Here is a 12,411-nt window from a genome sequence, read left to right on the forward strand (position 1 = left end):
GCTACTCACCATAAAGATGACTGACCGAGTTGCAGATGGGAACAAGGAAAGGCCAAAGCCTTCTTCACTGAGAACTTTGGCCAAAAGCTGTAATGTGGAAAAGTCTTTTTGTTGTGCGCGTATACAACTCGATGGGTCATTTTTATCACGAGTAGCAATCTATTCTTTTGCTAATATTGTTGACATTCCAACGTGAGGTTTCACTGAGTAGATGCAAGGCTGAAGTTCATTGGAAAAAACTTAATGAAATTAAATTTATCTACGCAAGAGGTGACTTCCAGAATACTGGCTTGACTGAATCTGTAGCATATCTTGTCGGTCTGGGACCCTTGCCTAGTAGGATTAACAAAAGAGATACAGAATACCCATCAACGAGCAACTCATACTGTTGTAGAATCGTTTAGTAACTGTGAAAGTGTAATGGAGACACTCGATGAACTCCAGTGCCAGTTGCTACAAGAAAGGCGTTGTGTATCACAGAGAAGCTTACAGTTGAAATTCCAAGAGCAGACCTTCAGAGAAGAGAGGGCAAGATAATTGTGTATGTCTTTTTCTTTAGAAACATGTAGCATATGTTAGTGTTAAACAACAGAAAACATATTTGCAGAACTTGAGTAAATGCAGTAGTAAAAACTGTTTATTTGTGGCCTACCAAGGGATGACTTTGTACTGTACAGAATTGTACCTTACATCATTACACCAGGTTTTTGAGTTGTGTGGTACTTAATAATAAATTATGACTTTTGGAATTGGCCAGTGAGTATTGAAAGAGGATTTATTGGTCCATACAAATTCTTTGTGGCAGAAGCAAGATTTATTTGTGAATTTCACATATTACAAGTCTCTAAGAGCTTGCTTACGTTACAACGTGACATCCCTGCTACAGTGAATTTAACTCATTTAGAGTCTGTTACATAATCCTGAAGTCCTCTCTAGTGTAGTTTCCATTTGTCTGGGGCTACCAAACCCTGAAGTCAATGAAGCATAGCTTCAGTAATGTACTGTTTCGAGTACTGTGTGATGGTTGTGTCTACATGACCAGTGTGGTTTATAACACATGAACAAGGCTAGTGTGATTTATGGGGGCACAGTTTAGCCTCTTTATAATGAATCTGCCTAATCACACATGTGAACACCCCTACAAGTAGTATTCCACTTACCTGCATACTGCTATTCTGAATTAATGAATGACTGTGCATTCATGGCACAGTATACCCTTTTGTAGTTGGCTGGACTTGAAGGTGGCATCTCCTGTCACCTAATGAATGGCAAAATGTGTTGATATCATGTATGGAATGTCAATTAAAGGTGTGATACCTACTATTTCACTTTGAAACAATTCCATTTAATCCTTTGGCACACCTACATTTATGTCTAATGGTGTATGACATTAACAACTTTTCCAAAAGGATATAATAAATTTGATGTCTAGTTTTATGCTATTTTTTATTAAAACAATTTTTGTCTCTTGTTTACAGTCATTTACTGGTCACTGACAGTCATATATATGTTTTGCGAGATATACCTGAACGGAAGGGGCTTGCACACATTGCGGTGCGTCGTCCACTGTCTGCAATAGTGAAGATAACTTCCAAAAAGAAACATCCTGAAGTAATCACCTTCAAGTACGGAGTTCCTGAGGGTGACGGCCTTATCATCTCTGATATGGACAAGTAAGTTAAAGAACACCATCTCTTCGGTTTCAATTTTCATGTGAACACTGTCATACAAATACTTCTTTAAGGTTTAGGTTGATGTTAGAGCTGAGTGCGAGACCCCCCTCCCCACCCACACACATACATTCACATCCTCCATGATATACTTATCAATTTGAGTAAACGACAAAGTACTGTCTTATATGCTTACAAGAACATTGATGTACTTTGTATTACAGGCAGGCTGCAAAGCCAGTTCAAACATTGTAAAGGATCACTCTCCCAGCCTTCCAGGATTTGAACTTTTTTCTCAGTAGGTAATATTGGCACATTTAAAAAAAAATAGAGGGGAGGGGTGTACATGACAGAATGGAATCAAGAAAGGAGAAGAAAGTAAAAGGGCACAGCATGGCTGAAAAAGTATGTACAGCAGAGTGCAAAAATACAGATAGAAATGGAAGAAATACTTTATGATGAAACTGGTTGATCTATGTGAACTGATGAGTAAGATACTGTTTGTGGTGTATGAAATTGTTGAGTTTAGGAGAGATTATCTAAGTGATTTGGAAGGCTGAACTGATACTCTTTACTCTGCTACTTTGGTGCAGAGGACAGTCAAGAGACATTATTATATGCTGCAGTTATTGTAGAATGTATTTTGTTGGTCGTGCTGTCTACAAAACATCTTGTGCATAAGACTTTGGACAAGTCGGTTTAGAGTATCCACATGAAAGTGATTTCTATGCATAATTGTTTCAGATTAAAATAACACACCACATACGTTAAGTTATTTCTATGGTGAACTTACAGATTTAAATATTCTTCAGTGGAGTAGAAGCTGTGATGCTCTAAATATGTCTTTAAAGATTTTCTGAATGTTTTAACCTTGGTAATTTCTTTTATGGTTCTGGGAAGTTTGTTACAAAATCCTCCTGGGAAGTATCATTTTATTGCAGGGATGTGTTAATTTGGGTCATATGTAGGTTTTGTTTTGTCTGGCAAATCACCATGAATACCACAGTTTTTTTAGAATCTGGAGTTCTTATCTGTCATATTTATTTTAAAGAATATAAGGGTTTCCATAATGTATACACATGCTAAATGAGGAATACCAGAAATTTTAAATACAGGTTTACACGAGTCTCTAGGTTTGCATCCAGACATGATTCTAATGGACCTTTTTCACAGCTGGAAAATGCTGCTAGCTACTGTAGGGTTTCCCCAGGAAGTGACCCTGATTTAATGCAAGAATGAGAGTAGGCATGGTATGCGTTCATTACTGTTTTCTCGATACAGCAGGATTTTAGTGAGCAAAGAAGGTACCATGTCTTTCTCAGTTTTGCATTAAGATTTTCAGTATATTTCTTCCATTTTACGATGCTTTGTGGCCATAGTCCTAAGAATTTGGCTTCCACACTGTTACCAACTTGTTCATTGTTGATGGAGACAAATGAGATATACTTACCCATGTTTGGAGCATTGTGCAACTTTAGAGCAATAGTTTTTTTACTATTTACTACAAGCTGATTATTCTGTGACCAGTTGCTATTTTGTGTCAGTGTTTACTTATTATTCTTATTCCCCCTTCTAATAGAATCGCCATGTCAAATGGCGGCCGGCCGCTGTGGCCAAGCGGTTCTAGGTGCTTCAGTCTGAAACCGAGCAGGTTCGAATCCTGCCTTGAGCATAGATGTGTGTGATGTCCTTAGGTTAGTTAGGTTTAAGTAGTTCTAAGTTCTAGGGGACTGATGACCTCAGATGTTAAGTCCCATAGTGCTCAGAGCCATTTGAACTTTTTTTTTTTTTTGTCAAGTGGCAAAGGCTGCCAGTCTTGCTTGCAAAATGAAAGCAGAGCTCACCATTTGCAGCATAGTCAACCGGACAGATTTCAGACCTTTGGTGCAGAGCCGAATGGAGGGTCTTAATCAGAGACTCAGATGGTTCTGCGACTGTCTAGGCTCCAGATTCCTTGACTTGCACCATAGTGTGGTTGGGTTTCAGGTTCCACTGAATAGGTCAGGAGCCCATTACATGCAGGAGGCTGCTACACAGATTGCAGAGCCTGTGTGGTGTGGACTGGGTGGTTTTTTAGGTTAGAGGGTCTCGTGGACATTCAAAAAGGGAGCAGGTCGAATACAGGAAGAACACGTATCTAGGAACCATCAGTATAACACTGTTGTAGCTGTGTTGGGAAGGTACCAGTGCTCCAAGTGCTAATAGGAAGCAGAGATGCTCAAATCATTATAGAGACTGAGAGCTGGCTAAAGCCGAAGATAAGTTCAGCTGAAATTTTTCCAAAGAACTGAACAGTATGCCAAAAGGATAGGCTATGTACATTTGGCGGTGGTGTGTTTATTGCTGTTAGAAGTAGTTTTATCTTCTAGCGAAGTTGAAGCAGATAATTCCTGCAAGTTAGTATGGGCAGAGGTCATTCTTGGCAACTGGACTAAGATAATAATTGGATCCTTTTTCTGACCTCCCAACTCAGATGATACAGTTGCTGAAAGGTTCAAAGAAAACTTGCATTTAATTTCAAACATGTACCCAACTCATACAATTGTAGTTGGTGGTGACCTTAATTTACCCTCGATATGTTGGCGAAACAACATGTTTAAATCTGGAGGTACACTTAAAACATCATCTGAAATGTGGTAAACGCATTCTCTGAAAATTATTTCGAGCAGTTAGTTCATGAGCCCAGGCGAATAGTAAACGGTTGTGAAAACACATTTGACCTCTTAGCAACAAATAATCTTGAGCTAATGACAAGCATCAAAATGGAGACAGGGATTAGTAAACACAGGGTTGTTGTAGTGAGACTGAATATTGTAACTGCCAAATCTTCCAAAAGCAAACAAAAAATATACCTATTCAAAAAAGCAGATAAAAATTCACTTGATTCCTTCCTGACAGACAATCTCCACTCCTTCCAAATTAACAGTGTAAGAGTAGACCAGATGTGGCTTGAATTCAAAGAAATAGTATCGACAGCAATTGAGAGATTTATACCAAATAAATTAGCAAACAATGGAGCTGATCCCCCTTGGTACACAAAATGGGTCAGAACACTGTTGCAGAAACATCGAAAAAAGCATGTCAAATTTAAATTAATGCAAAGTCTCCAAGATTGACAACCTTTTACAGTAGCTTGAAATTTAATCTGGACATCAATGTGAGATGCTTATTATAGTTTCCACAATGAAGCTTTTATGTCAAAGCCCAGCAGAAAATCCAAAGCCATTTTGGTTGTATGTAAAGTATGCTAGTGGCAAGACACAGTTGATGCCTTCGCTGTGCGATAGCAATGAAAATAAATCAACGACAGTGCTGCGAAAACAGAGTTACCAAACACAGCCTTTCGAATTTCCTTCACCAAAGAAGATGACATAAATAGTCCAGAATTTGAATCAAGAACAGCTGCCAACATGAGTAACTTAGAAGTAGATATCCTCAGAATACTGAAGCAACTTAAATGACTTAATAAAATCAAGTCTTCTGGTTAGATTGTATACCAATAAGGTTCATTTTAGAGTACACTGATGCAATAGCTCCATTCTTAACAATCATATACAATCGCTAACTCAACGGAAGATTAGTACCCACAGAGTGGAAACCTGCACACGTCGCACCAGTATTCAAGAAAGGTAGTAGGAGTATCCACTAAATTACAGGCCCATATCATTAACATTGATACGCAGCAGGATTATGAAACATATATTGTGTTTGAACATTATGAATTACCTCGAAGAGAACAGTATAGTGACACACTTTCAACACAGATTTAGAATACACCTTTCTTGTGAAACACAATTAGCTCTTAACAAACACAAAGTGTTGAGTGCTGTTGACAAAAAAGGCTTTTGGTACTATACCACACAAGCGGCTTGTAGTGAAATTGCGTGCATATGGAATATCGTCTGTTATGTAACTGGATTCGTGATTTCCTGTCAAAGAGGTCACAGCTCATAATAATTGACAGAAAGTCATCAAGTAAAACAGAAGTGATTTCTGGTGTTCCCCAAAGCAGTATTATAGGCCCTCTGCTGTTCCTTATCTACACTCCTGGAAATTGAAATAAGAACACCGTGAATTCATTGTCCCAGGAAGGGGAAACTTTATTGACACATTCCTGGGGTCAGATACATCACATGATCACACTGACAGAACCACAGGCACATAGACACAGGCAACAGAGCATGCACAATGTCGGCACTAGTACAGTGTATATCCACCTTTCGCAGCAATGCAGGCTGCTATTCTCCCATGGAGACGATCGTAGAGATGCTGGATGTAGTCCTGTGGAACGGCTTGCCATGCCATTTCCACCTGGCGCCTCAGTTGGACCAGCGTTCGTGCTGGACGTGCAGACCGCGTGAGACGACGCTTCATCCAGTCCCAAACATGCTCAATGGGGGACAGATCCGAAGATCTTGCTGGCCCCTTACACCTTCTAGAGCACGTTGGGTGGCACGGGATACATGCGGACGTGCATTGTCCTGTTGGAACAGCAAGTTCCCTTGCCGGTCTAGGAATGGTAGAACGATGGGTTCGATGACAGTTTGGATGTACCGTGCACTATTCAGTGTCCCCTCGACGATCACCAGTGGTGTACGGCCAGTGTAGGAGATCGCTCCCCACACCATGATGCTGGGTGTTGGCCCTGTGTGCCTCGGTCGTATGCAGTCCTGATTGTGGCGCTCACCTGCACGGCGCCAAACACACATACGACCATCATTGGCACCAAGGCAGAAGCGACTCTCATCGCTGAAGACGACACGTCTCCATTCGTCCCTCCATTCATGCCTGTCGCGACACCACTGGAGGCGGGCTGCACGATGTTGGGGCGTGAGCGGAAGACGGCCTAACGGTGTGCGGGACCGTAGCCCAGCTTCATGGAGACGGTTGCGAATGGTCCTCGCCGATACACCAGGAGCAACAGTGTCCCTAATTTGCTGGGAAGTTGCGGTGCGGTCCCCTACGGCACTGCATAGGGTCCTACGGTCTTGGCGTGCATCCGTGCGTCGCTGCGGTCCGGTTCCAGGTCGACGGGCACGTGCACCTTCCGCCGACCACTGGCGACAACATCGATGTACTGTGGAGACCTCACGCCCCACGTGTTGAGCAATTCGGCGGTACGTCCACCCGGCCTCCCGCATGCCCACCATACGCCCTCGCTCCAAGTCCGTCAACTGCACATACGGTTCACGTCCACGCTGTCGCGGCATGCTACCAGTGTTAAAGACTGCGATGGAGCTCCGTATGCCACGGCAAACTGGCTGACACTGACGGCAGCAGTGCACAAATGCTGCGCAGCTAGCGCCATTCGACGGCCAACACCGCGGTTCCTGGTGTGTCCGCTGTGCCGTGCGTGTGATCATTGCTTGTACAGCCCTCTCACAGTGTCCGGAGCAAGTATGGTGGGTCTGACACACCGGTGTCAATGTGTTCTTTTTTCCATTTCCAGGAGTGTATATAAATGATTTAGGAGACAATCTGAACAGCCACCTTAGGTTGTTTCCATATGATGTTTATCGTCTACTAAACTCATCAGAAGATAAAAACAAATTGCAGAATGATTAAGAAAAGATATCTAAACAGTGCGAAAATTTGCAATTGACCCTAAATAATGAAAAATGTGAGGTCATCCTCAAGTGTGTTAAAAGGAATCTGTGTTAACCTTTGGTTACACGATAAATCAGTCTAATCTAAAGGCCGTAAAGTCAACTAAATACTTAGGAATTACAATTACAAACAACTTAAATTGGAAAGAACACATGGAAAATATTGTGGGGAAGGCAAACGAAAGACTGCGTTTTATTAGCAGGATGCTTAGAAAATGTAACAGTTCTGCTAAAGAGGCTGCCTACACTATGTTTGTTTGTCCCCTTTTGGAGTAGTGTTGCACTGTCTGGGAGCCTTACCAGACAGGATGAAATGGAGTACATCGAGAAAAATTGAAGAGGAGCAGGATATTTTCTGTTATCATGAAATAGGGGTGTGTGTGTCACAGACATGATACAGGATTTGGGATGGATGTCATTAAAAAAGCGGGCATTTTTGATTGCAGTGTAATCTTCTTGCTAAATTTCAATCGCCAACTTTCTCCTCTGAATGTGAAAATATTTTGTTGGACACTGACCTACATGAGGAGAGATGACCATCATAATAAGATAAGGGAAATTAGAGGTTGCATGAAAAGATATAGGTGTTTGTTTTTTCCATGCACTGTTTGAGAGTGGAATAATAGAGTGTTATTGTGAAGGTGGGTCAATGAACCCTCTGCCAGATACTTAAATGTGATTTGCAGAGTATCCATGTAGATGTAGACGAAGATCTGCCAATGTGAATGTTTTATGAGCATCACAGTTTAAACTTAGCTCTTTTATGTACATAAGGAACAGAAGGGGTCCCATTACTGATCCTCGGGGTACAGTGTATTTAATTAGTTTATAGTCTGAGAAGTGTTCCGAAATAGTTTTTGAGTAACATCTCTGTGCTTGATGCATACTGCTTACTTAAGACTGCACAAGAAGGAACTGAGCCAATTGTTGGACACATTTTTGGACAGACTTTGACTACCATATTTGACAGCAGAATTTTATGATCCATCACGTCAAAGCTGTTGACTCCTGTTTCTTGTCCATCAGGTTCAATATGCAATTCATGCACTCATAAATGGTGGTTGTTGTTGATCTCAGTGGCAGTTGTTGTTGATATCTTAGTTTTGAATCTGCGTTGTTCATTGCATAAGATATTGCTTTTATTTACAAATTTCATAAGTTTGTCATATGTAGCCACAAGAGTGTGCATGCTCTTTGCATCAATCCACTGTGGGTGAGTGGTTGCTTTTCTCTTACTTTACATATAAGTTTTTCTAACACATTTGAAATGCAAGAGGAACTTGGGATGAGTCTGTAGTTATTTACATTATTTCTCCTTTTTTTGTGTGCTGGAATAACTTCAGATGTTTTCAATACATCAGGGAAATTTCCTTCTTGAAGTGAGTATTAACATGAGTGTGTGAATATTTCAATTAGATTTGCTGCACACTTCTTTAAGATTGTAGCAGGGACACCATCAGTGCCAGAAGAGTTGGAATTTTTTAGTCATTTTACTGCTTTTGCTACTTCATCTTGTGAGACAGAGGTGATGTACAGTGACCTCCTAAAAGCAATTATTTTAAAGCCATTATAGTGAATACATGCTCAGATCAAATTGACAAAGAGCTTTGCATTATGAGCCCACTAATCAGTATGACGTTTCACCCTCTCTGGCCTGGATTCATACTGGTATGGTTGGGAAAGGTACCATAAATCTGTGGTTTCTTAACCTGGGGCAAGCCGACTCACAACTATTGTAACTAGTCCTCCATATCCTGGATACTGTCACTGGGATGGAGTAGACATTCAAGCTGGTGCCAAGTGTTCTGTTGGGGACAGATGTGGGACTCTTGCTGGCCACTGAGGTACCTCAGCATCAGACACACAGTTCTTAGAAACACATGCCATTTGAGGATAAGCATCATCATGCCAAAAAATGTCACTGTGATACGGTCGCAAGAGAGGTAACCCACGAGGAAGTAGAATTTCCATGACGTATCTTTGTGCCATCAGAGTTCTCCCTGTTACTACCAGCCATGCCCTGAAGTAATACCCTATGATTCCCAAACTGTGATGCCAGGACTAACACTGCTGTGCCTCTCAAAAGCATTGAAAGAAAGGGATCTCAACCCCAAGTCACCATTGTGCTTGCCGACAATTGTCATCCAGTGTAATGCAGAACTGCAATTCATCGCTCAATGTAGAACTGACCACTAGATGTCACGAGAAGCGGACTTGTTTGTAGAAGGCAGGCCGTACGTCAAGTGATTACATTGTGCTCAGTGCACAATATGGCAATCCTCCCTTTTGCGGTCAGACGTGGTCATCTGGAACACTGATGATGATTCTGCCTGCCCTCACATCCCCTGAAGTTAAACATCATTTCACTGTTGCAACCAAATGTGGATATTGTAAGATTTGACCAGCCACCCAGATGGAGAACCTCATTGAGGCCCCTTTCAAACTCTGTCAGATGCTGACACCATTGCATCTCACAGGTAGGCATGATCTCTGTGTTATTTGCAGTGGCCACTCAACATCTGACACTGTTTGTGCCACTTATACACTCTACCAAGTCTGGTAGCAACATGAAACTTGAACAACACTAATTCACTCTAATGGCTGTTCTGCCTGTCACAGAAAACTGGACCTCTAATCATTTACATACCTAACAGTTGTTGTGTATGTGTATGAAGTAATATTAACATCTGATCATGTCTTGCCCTCACCCACCTAATCCTTCACCTACACATCCACTCAGCTAATCAACACACCTGTCAACTCCTATCCTTAATAAAAGTCCTCAATCTTTCCTCTCCCACATCCACACCAGCTGTTCAGAGCATCCTCCTACAGGCCAACCGCAAATTAGAACAGCATGCCATCCTCCACTTTAAAAAACTATCCAATCTCCTGGTTTCCCACCTCCGGAAAGGCAACTCACTCACCCTTCACAACTTTTCCAGCAAACCTCAACCTCCTCTCATTGCACACAAACCCAGTCTCTCCCATCTACTCAATCTCCCACTTCCAGCTCCACTCCCTCCAAAACCTCAAAATTCCAATCAACACAATCTGGAACCACAACACCCCAATTCAGTAATTAACCTTTCCTCCAAACCTCTCTCCCAATCCGAAACCTCTGTCCTATCCAAAGGCCTCACCTTCAGCCCCACTCCCAGATTTAACCAAACAGCCCTCGTCAAAGATTTACTGTCCTACACCCGTACTCTCTGCTGGAAATATCACTTTGCCACGAAGAAAAATGATCCTAATCCTACTCCTAATGATCCAACTCCCCAAGACACTATCCAAATTGAACCCTGCCTGGAACAGTTCCGTCCTCCGTCACAGCGGGACCCACCTCCTCTTCCTCAAAATCACCCTCTCCTAACCTTCCAGGAATTTCTGACTTCCAGCCTTGCCTCTCAATCCTTCTTAAAAAACCTTAATCCTACTCCCAACATCACCACTGCTCAAGCCCAGGCTATCCGTGATCTGAAGGCTGACCAATCCATCGTCATTCTTCCGGCGGACAAGGGTTCCACGACTGTGGTACTTGATCATCGGGAGTATGTGGCTGAGGGACTGTGTCAGCTTTCAGACAACACTACTTACAAAGTTTGCCAAGGTAATCCCATTCCTGATGTCCAGGCGGAGCTTCAAGGAATCCTCTGAACCTTAGGCCCCCTACAAAACCTTTCACCTGACTCCATCAACCTCCTGACCCCACCAACACCCCGCACCCCTACCTTCCACCTTCTTCCTAAAATACACAAACCCAATCATCCCGGCCGTCCCATTGTAGCTGGTTACCAAGCTCCCACAGAAAGCATCTCTGCCTACGTAGATCAACACCTTCAACCCATTACATGCAGTCTCCCATCCTTCATCAAAGACACCAACCACTTTCTCGAATGCCTGGAATCCCTACCCAGTCTGTTACCCCCGGAAACCATCCTTGTAACCATTGATGCCACTTCCTTATACACAAATATTCCGCATGTCCAGGGCCTCGCTGCGATGGAGCACTTCCTTTCACGCTGACCACCTCCCACCCTACCTAAAACCTCTTTCCTCATTACCTTAGCCAGCTTCAACCTGACCCACAACTTCTTCACTTTCGAAGGCCAGACATACCAACAATTAAAGGGAACAGCCATGGGTACCAGGATGGCCCCCTCGTACGCCAACCTATTCATGGGTCGCTTAGAGGAAGCCTTCTTGGTTACCCAGGCCTGCCAACCCAAAGTTTGGTACAGGTTTATTGATGACATTTTCATGATCTGGACTCACAGTGAAGAAGAACTCCAGAATTTCCTCTCCAACTTCAACTCCTTTGGTTCCATCAGATTCACCTGGTCCTACTCTAAATCCCATGCCACTTTCCTTGACGTTGACCTCCACCTGTCCAATGGCCAGCTTCATACGTCCGTCCACATCAAACCCACCAACAAGCACCAGTACCTCCATTATGACAGCTGCTACCCATTCCACATCAAACGGTCCCTTCCCTACAGCCTAGGTCTTCGTGGCAAACGAATCTGCTCCAGTCCGGAATCCTTGAACCATTACACCAACAACCTGAAAACAGCTTTCGCATCCCGTAACTACCCTCCCGACTTGGTACAGAAGCAAATAACCAGAGCCACTTCCTCATCTCCTCAAACCCGGAACCTCTCACAGAAGAACCCCAAAAGTGCCTCACTTGTGACAGGATACTTTCCGGGACTGGATCAGATTCTGAATGTGGCTCTCCAGCAGGGATACGACTTCCTCAAATCCTGCCCTGAAATGAGATCCATCCTTCATGAAATCCTTTCTCACTTCACCAAGAGTGTCTTTCCGCTGTCCACCTAACCTTCGTAACCTCTTAGTTCATCCCTATGAAATCCCCAAACCACCTTCCCTACCCTCTGGCTCCTACCCTTGTAACCGCCCCCGGTGTAAAACCTGTCCCATGCACCCTCCCACCGCCACCTACTCCAGTCCTGTAACCCGGAAGGTGTACACGATCAAAGGCAGAGCCACATGTGAAAGCACCCACGTGATTTACCAACTGACCTGCATACACTGTGAAGCGTTCTATGTGGGAATGACCAGCAACAAACTGTCCATTCGCATGAACGGACACAGGCAGACAGTGTTTGTTGGTA

General features: G+C 43.0%; 1 protein-coding gene across 1 annotated transcript in view; it reads left to right on the plus strand.

Annotated features, from left to right (window-relative positions):
• The window catches only part of LOC126092451 (TBC1 domain family member 23), a 251,795-nt gene that overhangs the window by 233,215 nt on the left and 6,169 nt on the right, over nt 1-12,411 (plus strand). Inside the window, exon 12 of the mRNA XM_049908052.1 lies at nt 1,479-1,673. Within this exon, the coding sequence (XP_049764009.1) occupies nt 1,479-1,673 (195 nt within the window). The remainder of the gene's footprint in view (nt 1-1,478; nt 1,674-12,411) is intronic.

This window comes from Schistocerca cancellata, chromosome 7 (genome assembly GCF_023864275.1).
Source record: "Schistocerca cancellata isolate TAMUIC-IGC-003103 chromosome 7, iqSchCanc2.1, whole genome shotgun sequence".
NCBI classification, from domain to species: Eukaryota; Metazoa; Arthropoda; class Insecta; order Orthoptera; family Acrididae; genus Schistocerca; species Schistocerca cancellata.